Source organism: Suncus etruscus, chromosome 6 (assembly GCF_024139225.1).
Source record: "Suncus etruscus isolate mSunEtr1 chromosome 6, mSunEtr1.pri.cur, whole genome shotgun sequence".
Taxonomy (NCBI): Eukaryota; Metazoa; Chordata; class Mammalia; order Eulipotyphla; family Soricidae; genus Suncus; species Suncus etruscus.
In genome coordinates this window covers 98,132,280-98,144,938 of record NC_064853.1, presented here as the reverse complement: position 1 = coordinate 98,144,938, position 12,659 = coordinate 98,132,280, and the positions used below count along the sequence as shown (strand labels likewise).

Below are 12,659 nucleotides of genomic sequence, written 5' to 3'. Positions count from 1 at the left end.
AAGTCAAAATTCTGGGGCTGAAGCAGTGATGCAGTGGTAGGACATTTGCCTTGCAAGCAGCTGACCTAGGACAGATCACAGTTCAGTCCCTCAACATCCCATATGGTCCTCCAAGCCAGGAGTGATTTCTGAATGCATAGCCAGGAGTAACCCTGAGCGTCACTGGGTGTGCCCCCCCCCCCAAAAAAAAAGGCCAAAATTCTGCTTTTGGGGAAAAATAGGCAGGCTTAAGGTAATTATGCTCAAATAAGTATGTGAAGTCATGAAATGATCAGAGGTCTTCATTTATATATGGAGTATATTTACCTACCTAATTCCTAGACTCATTGGAAAAAAAATCTGTTGGTTACCAAAAAAGGGAGGAAGTTAGGAAGAATGAGACAGAGGTCCTTTTTCTTTCTGGGAAGGGCACTCCACGCAAGGCTTTATCAACTGGGTTGATTGTTGGATGGTTGAATCTTGCAGCACAAGCAGGACTGGAGTTTGGGGCATCAGGGCCACACCCAGAAGTGTTCCAGGAGGACTAGACTTTGTTCCTTGTCTAAGCATTTGATTTCTGAGCTAGTGTCCACACCAGGACACGGGTCTTTTGGTGGTGGAATTTCTCTGGAACTTGGAGAAGAGCAATGATTATTAGACATTCTTAGAGATGTGGAGTTAAAGTCTTAAAATTCCAAATATTGTAAACCAGAGATGAGTAAACAAATGATAACATTTGTTTTAATTATAATTTTAATTATAAAAGTAAAATACATTAAGAACTATAACACCGATACATTTCACACGTTCTGAGGGAAATAATGCCCCCAGGAGAATGATTTATTATTGGACTAAATGCAGTTGGTAAATTTGGGGTTATTTGACTTGCTGCTTGTAAAATGGAAATCCTAGGATAAAAGCGTTATTTGAGATATCTCGTTATCACCATGATTGCTTTTAAAAATAAAACTTGAACGGACAACACACTGTTCAGAAATCAAATCCCATCCCCTGTGTACAAAAACCAAGTCCAAGATGTTCGCATTACTTCCTGCGCCGCCTTTCTCAACGAGACTACATTTCCCAGGATGCAAAGGGTGCGAGACCCGGACATGTTCCCAGCCTTTTCCGGCGCAGGTGGGCCCGTGTCATCATGGCCACCCTCAGGGCTTCGGGGTCGCTGTGGCTTCTTCTGGCGGCTTCTCGGAATGCAGAGCAGGTACGTTTCCGGGCCCGAACTCCGCTGCGGTCCAGCGCCCTGCTCCAGCCGCTGCTGGGGCCCTGCGTGGCGGGAGGGCCACGCCGTCTGCTCGGCTCCGAAACGGGTAAGTGACCTGCAGACATCTGCCGGGCTGGAGAGATACTACAGTGTTAAGGCGCTTTCCTTGGCATGCAATGCCTGTTCTGTCTGGGCATCCCCTGCACATCCCCTACCTCCAAGGAAGGAAGGGAGGGAAATCAATGTTGCTTTTTCATTTTCTGACTTGAGTAGCTAGGTAGAGAGCAACCCACTTATACCAAGCCTGAAAAGATTAATGTGTTGGATTAGATTTTTTTTTTTAGTGGGAACAGGGTCAGTAGGGGTTAGAAGGTGGAGAAATGGCAGGAATGGATGAATTGAGGTGATGAGAAGGCAGGTAGAATTAACCATCTGTTTTGATCACTTAGTTCACTTTAGCTCATTTGTTACAGCCATGGCCTATCTTTACCTATTTGGAAGGTTGTTAGAATCCTGAAAAGGTATGCAATGTATGCAGTATATATGAGACAAACTCTGTAAATGGTACCCACCACTACTGTCATTATCAATGTTACGACATTAAATACTATTTCTGTTTCTCCCACAAGGCCTTTTGGGGCAGAAATTGCCCTTGTGATATTGAATGCTTATCAGTGTGATATAGTATTATAAGGGTTTGGGTTTTGTTTTTGCTTTTTGGGTTTTTGGACCATACCCAGTGGTGCTCAGGGGTTACTCCTGGCTATGCACTCAGAAATTGCTCCTGGCTCGGGGGACCACATGGGATAGCAGGGATCGAACTCAAGCCCGTCCTGGTCAGCTGCTGTCAAGGCAAATGACCTACCGCTGTGCTATCGCTCCAGCCCCAGTATTATGTTTTGAATGAATGAGTGAAAGAATTTTATATTTTATAAATTTTATATTTTATATTTGGTTTTTGGGTCATACCCAGCAGCGCTCAGGGGTTACTCCTGGCTCTATGCTCAGAAATCGCCCCTGGCAGGCTCGGGGGACCACATGGGATGCCAGGATTCAAACCACCATCCTTCCACATGCAAGGCAAACACCTTACCTCTATCCTATCTCTCCGGCCCCCAATTTTCTAGATATTGTCCATACTGACATAGGCATTATGTAGTCATTTCTGTTAACTCTTCTATTACAAGTCTTATCAGCTTACTGTTGTTGTTGTCTTATCCATTAAACAGAGTTTGGTAACTCAGAGGTCAAGAAACCTTCATTTATGGATGAAGAAGTTCAAAATTTACTCATCAAGATGACAGGCTTGAATTTGGAGAAGATTTTTAAGCCAACTATACAACAACTGAAGCCACCAACATATAAGTTAATGACACAGGCACAGTTGGAAGAGGTACACAAAGGCAGGGATATTAGTAGAATACCTTCCTTTTTTATTTTTATTTTTATTTATTTTTTTTTTTTTTGAGGAGGGTGGGGTTTTGGGTTTTGGGGTCAAACCTGCTAGAGACTGGGATGTGGCATTATTGAACCAGGGTTGGCTTCATGTAACGCAAATACCTTTTTTTTTTTGTTTTGCTTTGATGTCACACTAGCAGTGCTGTACTCTGTGCTCCTGGCTCTGCTTTTGGAGATCACTCTTGGGCAAGACTTGGGGGATCATAATGGGTGCCAAAGATAGAACTTGGGTTTGCCATGTGCTAGGCAAGCACCCTATTTGCTATCATTCTAGCTTCCAAAATACCTTTCTTTAGAGATTTAAGCATTATTCTTGAGACACCACCAAATACTAGTAATTGGTTTTCTATAAGGACTGGTGTGGAGTATTCAAGGCACAGAACTGAGAACAGATATGTAGTCAGGGGAGAGGAATGGAGAGGAGCTAGGTCACTAGCATGCTTTTGATCACATGGATTGGTTCTGGGTAAGGAAGCAGAGCCACCTCCATTCCAAACAAGCCCATGTATCTGCCCTTTGACCTGCTTGCTCCCGTCTTTTCCCCTCAGAAACAATTTCTGCTCTGAGGCTGGAGCTTTGGTGGGATGTGGAGATCCTGCTCAACAGCATCTTGTTCCCAGATACCAGTGTCTCATGGAGACCAAGTGCCTCTTGGAAGATGCTTTGATGTATAAATAAGTGAAAATGATTCCTCTTCTAACTCACAAGTAATTACTTTTCCTAGCAAAACCCTTAGTGAACCAGTAGAATATCAGTTGATGAAAGTCTCATTTGGTCTGTCAGTGACTACTGTTCCCAGCATGGTTAGAGCCATGTGAACAGTGTTTAAGAGCCTGGGTTCCAGGGGCTGGAGAGACAATACAGTGGATAATATGTATTTCATTCCCTGCCAGCACCTCATTTGGTCCCCTGAATTTGCCAGAAGTGTAGCCAGGTGTGGCTCAGATAGCACAGTGGTAGGGGACTTGCAAGCAGCCAATCTAGGACGGACAGTGGTTCGAAGTCCGGCATCCCATATGGTCCCCCAACCCTGCCAGGAGCAATTTCTGAGCACAGAGCCAGGAGTAACCCCTGAGCGCTGCTGGGGGTGACCCAAAAACAAAACGAACAAAACTAAAAACCCCTAAGAAACCAAAAAGAGCATGGGCTCTAGAGCTGAGTTGCATGGGTTCACTCCCAGTGCTGCAGTTTTCTAGAGTCTTCCAGCAGGTCCTTTAGTGGATGTTGATAAGGAAGAAAAAAATTCTAAGTCCCCTTCAAACTTTATAAGGCAAGGACCTATTTATGTACCTTATATATTGTTTTACTTTGAGTTACCTTTTCTAAGAGCCCATTGATAAGTGAGGAGCTTAATATACTTTATCATTTGTGCAGTTTTCATCTAGAATGTGTGAGAACTCTCACACGTGACTCCTCAAGCAGCTATGGGCATTGTATGAGCCCGATAGTTCAGAATATCTGAACAGTAGCTGACATTTAGTCAGCGACCAGTAAGTGAAATTATGCTTTTCCAGACACTTTTCGTGGGCCAGCTCAGAGCATATGTTGCTGATCTCAGAATGGTTGATCTTGTAACCGGTGCTGACTTAGCCACATGACAGACAAAGGCCAGGGTCTAGGCACCTAAATCTGCTTTCACACTCTGACTCATGGCTCCAAGGTGTTCTCTCGTTCTTAGCATTTCTGATTAGTATCTGATTTGGTCAGATGATCTTTTGTTTTGTAATCTTACAACTCTCTAACATTTTGTTAGGCTACAAGACAGGCAGTTGAGGCAGCTAAAGTACAATTAAAGATGCCACCTGTTCTGGCTGAGCGAACTCCCATCAATGACGTGTTAGCAGAAGATAAGATTTTGGAAGGAACAGAGGAAAATAAGTACGTGTTTACTGATATCACATACAGCCTGCCACACCGGGTGAGTCTCTGTTGGTTCATAGATTTGAAATAGTGTGTGAGGGAGGGACCAGGTTTGACATGTGACATAACTGTTTTTGATGCTTCCAAACCACAAAGATGTAGGGTATGGGAGGAGGGTGAGAGAGAGGAGAGAGAGAGGTGAGGGGAGGAGAGGGGGGGGGAGAGGAGAGAGAGAGAAGAGAGAGAGAGAGAGAATGAGAATGAATGTGTGTGTCTCTTAAATTAGGCTCATTCCCTGACACTTTCTAGGAAGCTGGGGAGTTGTTTTCCTACAGATTGTTTTTGATGCCCCCCCTTCCACTTTCCAAAGGATTTTACTTCCTAGACTTCAGTAAGAATATAAGCTTTCCACTAATAATTTTCAGATGCCTCTGCTGCTTCTGTTGTAATTTTTAGTTCCTACCTCCTCTTGTCTTGATTGCTAGTTCTGTAAGAACACACTGACCCTTTAAAATATATCAGTCTTGGAACCAGAGGATAGTACAGTAGGTAGGGTAGTGGCTCTTTCAGTCTGTAACAGTATCTGGAAGATGTCAGGTGCCAGTTCAGTGGTACAGACAGTGGGTAGACTTCAGAGGAAGATGATCCCAAGTATGGGATTCATCATATGGAAGAATGAAGAAAGCAGAGACAGGATGTGTGTGCATATGACATTTTTGTTGTCCCTTTTGTGTGAGAGTGTGTGTGCATGTGCACACGCGCGTCATCTATCATATTCTTGTCCCCTGATAGTATGGTTCTGAACAAGACCCACGTTCTTGGTTTATCCTTTTTATCCCAGGGACTTTATAAATGTTGGTTCTAGAATAATGGCTAAGACTATGATGATGAAATGCACAGTTTGTAAAGATCTTAGAACAAGTTTTTCCTCAGTGGATAGGTAGTCTAAAATCAGCCTTTTTAAAACGAACATATTTTGTATTGAAACCACTTTTTTTATTTTTCCCTTTTTGGGGCCACACTCGGTGACACTGAGGGGTTACTCCTGGCTATGCGCTCAGAAATCACTCCTAGCTTGGGGGACCATATGGGACGCTGGGCGATCGAACTGCAGTTCATCCTAGGCTAGCACCAGCAAGGCAGACACCTTACTGCTCCGGCCCCTAAAGCCACTTTTGACCATGACTGGCACTTAGTGAAAACTTTTATATGAAATATTAATGATAATCAGTGGTACAGTAGTGATTAGGACAGGAAGCACCAATCTGTCCCAATCATTGAAATTTAAGATGATCAGTGAAATCACTTGACATTGTTGATTGCAAATTTTCGTATAATGGAGCTTTTTTGGACACTGGAATTAAAAAGAGGTCCTCACAAACTCAGACTTGATTGTGGTTTCTAATGCAGGAACGTTTCATCGTTGTCAGAGAGCCAAGTGGCACACTCCGCAAAGCCACCTGGGAAGAACGGGACCGGATGATACAAATCTATTTCCCAAAAAAAGGTCGTAGAGTTTTAACACCAGTAATTTTCAGGGAAGAAAATATCAAGGTAAGTAAGTTGGTTAGTTAGTGGTAATGGTTTCTGGTTTGAACCAATTAGCTTTAGTGGTACTTGGCATTTTGACAAAAACATAAACTTTCTTAATGATGATACAAGTAAGATTACCTGTCCTGTAGTTGCCTTAGCTGGGCTTGGTGTCCAGGAATGGAAACTATGAAGCCTCTGTTGTCTCTTGGTGCCTCCTCATGTGTGCACTGGAGGCTGGACGTGGAGGGGCAGGACTGCACAGGGTCAGGGCAAATCCAAACTACGTGCTGAGCCTACGTGGTTCCAACCTCTGCCTTTGTTTCAGAACATGTACAGCCAGGACCGGCATGCTGATGTTCTCCACCTCTGTGTTGCCCAGTTTGAGCCAGATTCTACTGAATACATTAAAGTGAGTCTACTATATAGTCTCTAAAATATGAACTTAAGTATTGTTGTGGGTAGGATTTTAATCTAGCACAATGAATTTGGTCATGTTTTGATACAGGGGAGAAAGGAAATGCTTGAATATCTTTTAATATGCTGCATTCTGTTAAGTTTTGTGGTATGGAGTAGAGAGGATGGACCTGTCAAAGCTTGCCTTCCAGAGATGACTGGGAAAGTGGGGGGAGAGGCATGCAACTCGTTCCACTGTGGTCTAACATATTAGGCACAAAGGGATTACAAACTGCTCACAGAAAAGACTTCATGGGGGTGTTTCAAGAGAGTTCTAGAAGGGTCAGGGAAGGTAATAGTACCTTCTTGGGCAGTATGCTTGCTAATAAATGTATTTATTAACATTGCTTTGTATTTTGTTTCTGAAAATGGCATTTTCTGTGGACAGTTTCATCATCAGACCTATGAAGATATTGATAAACATGGAAAGTATGACCTGTTGCGTTCAACAAGACACTTCGGTGGTATGGTGTGGTATCTTGTAAATAAGAAAAGGATCGATGGTTTACTGATTGACCAGATTCAGAGAGATTTGTAAGTATGAATTTAGTAAGCAGAGTAATTTTTAATACCATCTCAATAAATCTATATTTCAGTGTATATATATTTTGTGGGGTGGTGGGCTCCTGATGTTGCTCAGAAAGTCCCAAGTGACCCTTAAGAGCCATTCTCAGCCAGCCATACAAACCAAGGATACAGCACCTGTTGATGCTTGAGGATGAAACCAGAGTCAGCTAAATGCAAAGCATGCACCCGCATCCCTCAGGCACTCCTAGGTAGTCCCTCCCTGTCCTCAGCTCCACTGAGTGCAGTTCCTATTAAAGTCCACATTCTACGAAATGTCCTTGCATGGCTCCAAAGTCTAACTACAGAAGTAGGTGTAGTAATTATGTCCATCATTTGTCTGTTGGGGGTCCTGATTCACAGTCCTCCCTCCCTGTAAGTTAATGACCTATGCACATGAGGTAAGACATTTGGGTCCTGATGGTCCTGTGGATACAAAGAAGCAAAGTCCATATTTGGGACATGTCAGTTTTTATAGGAATAGCATTCATAAAGGCAGTTGGTTTCCATATGACCCAGGTTTGTAGAGCAAGAAAATACTTTTGGTAACCCCATAGAAGCAAGGAGCCTGGGGGTGGCGACTTGCAAAGCACTAGCAGCGATATTGCCTGTGAATCAATTTGTCTAGTTTCTCAAATATAATCATTCTGACACTGTTAAAGAAATGGTAACATTTTTGTGTAAAAAAATTAAACTCAAAAGTACATCCCTTTAACAGTTAAAGTGCATCAAAGCGGGCCCGGAGAGATAGCACAGAGGTGTTTGCCTTGCAAGCAGCCGATCCAGGACCAAAGGTGGTTGGTTCAAATCCCGGTGTCCCATATGGTCCCCCGTGCCTGCCAGGAGCTATTTCTGAGCAGACAGCCAGGAGTAACCCCTGAGCACCGCCGGGTGTGACCCAAAATCCCCCCCCCCAAAAAAGAGTTAAAGTGCATCAAAGCATATTAATGTGTAATATTTATTATCCCATCTAAGCTTGACCTCTGTTTACTGAAGTTGTTTTTAGGGAGGGAATGTACAAGTACATTCTTGGAGGAAATCTTGCTGCAAATCTTCTGCTGGACAGTAGGGGGCGCACACCCTCACCAACTTAAACCCAGCCCAGAATTGGGATTCTGCCTGGATTTCAAACTTAATTTCTTCTGTTGACTTTAAATTGAGATCCTTCTAAAATCTTATTGAATATGTAAATTTACTTGCTTTTAATTTTCAAATATGAGTTTTGGGTAAAGCTAAATAGTTTTATGTGAAGCAAGCTTTATACTCTCGTACAAAGGCATTGAAGCTTCAAGTATGATTCTAATTTATGGAAACCTAGTCAAGCTTTCTAGAGGGCCAGATGCCAACGTTTAGAAGAAAATTTTTATTTGGGGAGGGTTTTTTTTTTATTTGATTTTATTAGGCTACAATAAAGCACATACCTTTGTTTCGTTTTGGGTCCCACAGAGCAAATGCTCAGGTATTACTCCTGTTCTGTACTCTGGTGGTGCTCAGGGAACCAAATGAGATGCAGGGGATTGAACCTGGTTGGCCACATACAAGGCAAGAGCCTTACCCACTGGACTATCACTTCAGCCCTAGCACATAGTTTTATAACAAACATTTGTGAATGATATGTTCTGGAAAATTTGACTTGTGTTGTCTGTGGTCCTGAGATGCCATTAGGGGTAATGAGGCTTGTATCAAACAAGAACATTTCTCTAACTTCCCGTGACTTCAGAATTTCTTCCCCTTTCCATTGTCTCCACATGTGTGTACTCCAGGTCAGAGACAGGAAGCAGGGAAGGTTTATGAGTGATCACATTAGAGAAAACACTGAGGTATTGTGCACAACTTGAAGCCAGTCGCTTACAATATGTACAATAGAGATAGAACCTCAAGAGCACAAGCATTTGGACAGGATACTTTTAAGGTCACTCTAGTGCAGGGCTTGAACCTGGGTGTCCTGCAATGCAAGCCTGCCCTCAGCCCTTTGAGCTCTGAGTGATTCATTGGTGGAGGAACAGGAGACATTTTAGTGTTACATTAGTGTTAGAAAAAGTGGGGACTCATAATCTTGTTCTGGTGCCCTCACAGGCCATTGTGGATTACTGCAGCAGTGCTTTCATTCTGTCTCATGTGCAACTGCATTTAATTTGTAGGGTGCTTATGCCACCAGGGGCCTCTGAAGAAGGTGGCTAGGGAGACCTCCCCTTAAATGCTGGGGTGGCCTCTTAGAGACCTTTATTCTTATAAATTCCCAGTGAAAATCTGTTATCCGAGTTATCCTTGCTCACAAGTAACACTGAATGAAGGGACATTCCTACTCTCTGCTGAAGTGTGGCTTAAGGAAATGTGTCACCTTTAGGAAGAGCAGGCGATTCAGTCTCCAAAGTAAGAATATGGCCACATTTAGAATATATTCACTTTCACCAACTGGACACTCCTATGTCAACTCAGTTGATATAAAGCCCAGATTATCCAATTTTACTGAAAATGCCTTTGAAGATATAAAACTGAAGCCCTTTAAAACTGGGCTCAAGTAAAGTCTGAAATACCAGTTAGTTGTCTATTGGCATATACATACAGCTCTGATAGTACTGTGACACATGGCCCAGGCACACTCCCCCATCATCTTCCTCAGTGACAATGAGCTCTGTCTGTTGCTCTAGAATCGATGATGCCACCAGCTTGGTGCAGCTGTACCACATCCTCTACCCGGATGGCCAGTCAGCCCAGGAAACTAAGGCACAGGCTGCTGAGGGATTGCACCTAATTAAGGTAACGGGGAATAACCGAAGCGGATCACCTTTAGTGGTAACGAGGGTTGAGTATGGAACACTAGGGGGCTTGAGCATCACGTGCTTGAGCCCTTCCATTTCTTCAGCCTATCAGGGGTCTCAAACTCAATTTACCTAGGGGCCGCAGGAGGCAAAGTCAGGGTGATCCTTGAGTGCAAAGTCAGTAGTAAGCCTTGAACATTGGGGGGTGTGACCCAAACAACTAAAAGAAAACAAAAAGATTCCTCTAGGGCAGGGTCACAAAATGTTTGGGCCATGAGTTTGAGACCCCTGGCTAGATATTAAAGAAGAAGGGGTTGAGGCAGGCGTGAGATCAAAGTGGGAATACCAGAAATCTAGGTACATGGGTAGAAGCCGTTTAGTCCTTTGCAGCAAAGGAATTACTGTCAAGGCAAGTAGAGGATGAGGTGGTGCTTGAACCCAGTGCAGTCTCCAGCTGCATCACAATCACATTCTTGCCCACGTGTCTAGGAAGGTAGAGGCTGGTGCTTAGTTATGACCAGGCCTCAGTTGCTCTGGATTTGGAACTGCATGCCTGTTAAAGCCAGGGGGCTGCACGACCTGATCTGTAAAAGATTCCATGCCAAGAATTTCAGGATGGGATATCACTGTGATAAACCTTGTGGCTTTATCCTAGTGTCACTTCATGCAGACTGCAAGGTGTTACCAGGCTCATTGAGGAGAGGGCCAGCAGTTTTGAGCTCTCAGGTGGGAGGAGAATGATTCTGACTCGATGTGATAGGCCATATAAAGCAGACGTTTTTGAGAAAAGTATTTGTTACAGTGAAAAATTACTTAGTGCTTTTTATTAGTTAATCTTCCCAGGTTCTGTGTCGGACCTAATGGATTTCATTTTGCTCTAGCAGGAGGTACTGATTTTCCTTTTTATATATGAAAACAAGCCAAGAGATGATAGAATATATTAAGGAATGGTTGGATACTGTATTTTGTGTATTTTACTAAAGTAAACATGAAACTTTGATTTTTAACTGAGCCTGAAAACTTTACATAGTATATATAAGCTTACAACTTTTTTTTTTAAACAGGTCTTTGCAAAAACAGAAGCACAGAAGGGACCATATATAGAATTAACACTGCAAACTTATCAAGAGGCGCTCATTAGCCATTCTGCAGCTTCCTAAAAAATATTTTTAAAATAAATTTCATTTTACTAAAGCTATGGATTTGAAGATCTTTGTAAAGTTTTTGTTCTTAAAATTTCACAAAATGGGCCCAGAGAGATAGCACAGCGGCGTTTGCCTTGCAAGCGGCCGATCCAGGACCAAAGGTGGTTGGTTCGAATCCCGGTGTCCCATATGGTCCCCCGTGCCTGCCAGGAGCTATTTCTGAGCAGACAGCCAGGAGTAACCTCTGAGCATCGACGGGTATGTCCCCCCCCCCAAAAAAAAAAATATTTCACAAAATGCTTCTTATAGAAATAAGAAAAACTATTACTACATTATTTTGCTAGGTTACAGGAATTGGTAATGAAGGTCTATAATGACAGTTCAGTATTTTAAAAAAAGTATTAACACTTTTCATGTTAACAAATTAGCCAGTGGCTCAGCCTAATGAGGCCGAAACTAAGATTTCAGATGAGGCATCTAGAGCAAGGTCAGTACTGGACAAACCGGACAAACCCATGAGAATCAGAACTCTACAATGAGGAAAACAATGCAGTGAGAATAAGAAAAAAGACTTAGAGAATCATATAGATTTCAGTTCTAAGAATTGTGATAGTATTTCAAAAGGTGACTTGTACAGAAAACATGTAGGTTAATCACTAGATTGAGTCTTCTAAAAGTAGGAGCCTATTTTCATTACTCAGAAAGGAAGCTCTGACGTATCTTCATTAATTTAAGAGTTTATGAGATTATGATAATGACAATATGAAAAAAAATTAAGCTCATGTCTGTTTAGTTTAACAAGGAAACAGGGATTTGGATACTGCTCATAACTACTATGAAGAATCTCCCTCCCAATTGTCCAGAGTGTTCACATATAAAAACTTTAGGAGTTTCTCAAAGTCCAAAGCACTGTGGTTGGTGTGATGATCAGATCTAGCCATAATGATCTATTCAGTCGGGTAAATGGGAAATATTACTTTCAGTCATCCGAAATATCTTCATCCAGGTTGATATCTGTTGTGTCAATATCTTCTAGTTCCAAATTATCCAAATCTTCTTCCAGTTCAAGTAAATTCTGCAAGGCAAAAGAAAGGGTAAGTTATATAGTACTATGTTAAGATTATGTGTTTCATGAGGCAGATTAAAACCTCAAGAGTCCAGTCACACTGTACTCATTTCATAGGCCCCACCCTGAACCTGATAACATCACTCAAAATGCCAGGCACATTCTCACAGACACACGTTTCACAGACATTCTTGGGGAGGAGCTGGAGTCCAGTGGGAAGTGTGGCTCTGAAAGCGGTACCTTTTCATCCTTTTTGGCTGATTGTGAGGTCTCAATGATAAGAGTGGGAGAAGTAGGTTTCCCAACCAGTTCCTGAAAGGCCAAGTAAAGATAATTATGAACACAGGAATCTGACGTTTCCTCCCAAGGGAACAAGCTCAAGATTAGAAGAAAGAGTATGTAAGCCAGATCCCCAGACTATCTGGTGTAGTCCACTGACCTGTTGAGCTGCAGTTCTTGAAGGCTGGAAGCCTTTTGCCTCTTCTATGACATTTCTCTCTTCATTTGGCTATCAGAAAATAAAGCCATCATGAAATAGTCATCTGTGAATTTGACCCAGATCCCACAACGTAGCTCTTAAGGGAACAGTTAGGGCTATAGTACAGATCAGAACCTGAAAT

The 12,659-nt window shown here is 42.6% G+C and overlaps 2 protein-coding genes across 2 annotated transcripts in view; one reads left to right on the top strand and one right to left on the bottom strand.

Annotated features, from left to right (window-relative positions):
• The first annotated feature begins 1,125 nt into the window (after positions 1-1,125).
• Positions 1,126-11,022, top strand: MRPS22 (mitochondrial ribosomal protein S22). The gene is made up of 8 exons (XM_049775877.1): positions 1,126-1,304; positions 2,428-2,591; positions 4,410-4,574; positions 5,927-6,070; positions 6,375-6,458; positions 6,891-7,036; positions 9,718-9,826; positions 10,893-11,022. Exons 1-8 carry the CDS (start codon positions 1,133-1,135, stop codon positions 10,986-10,988), a joined length of 1,080 nt encoding a protein of 359 aa, XP_049631834.1. The 5' UTR covers positions 1,126-1,132; the 3' UTR covers positions 10,989-11,022.
• A 676-nt stretch (positions 11,023-11,698) lies between these two features.
• COPB2 (COPI coat complex subunit beta 2) overlaps positions 11,699-12,659 on the bottom strand; it is a 32,897-nt gene continuing 31,936 nt past the window's right edge. The window contains exons 20-22 of the mRNA XM_049775826.1: positions 12,479-12,547; positions 12,280-12,351; positions 11,699-12,048 (exon numbers count right to left, since the gene is read on the bottom strand). Coding sequence (XP_049631783.1) covers positions 11,953-12,048; positions 12,280-12,351; positions 12,479-12,547 — 237 coding nt within the window. The 3' untranslated portion in view covers positions 11,699-11,952. The remainder of the gene's footprint in view (positions 12,049-12,279; positions 12,352-12,478; positions 12,548-12,659) is intronic.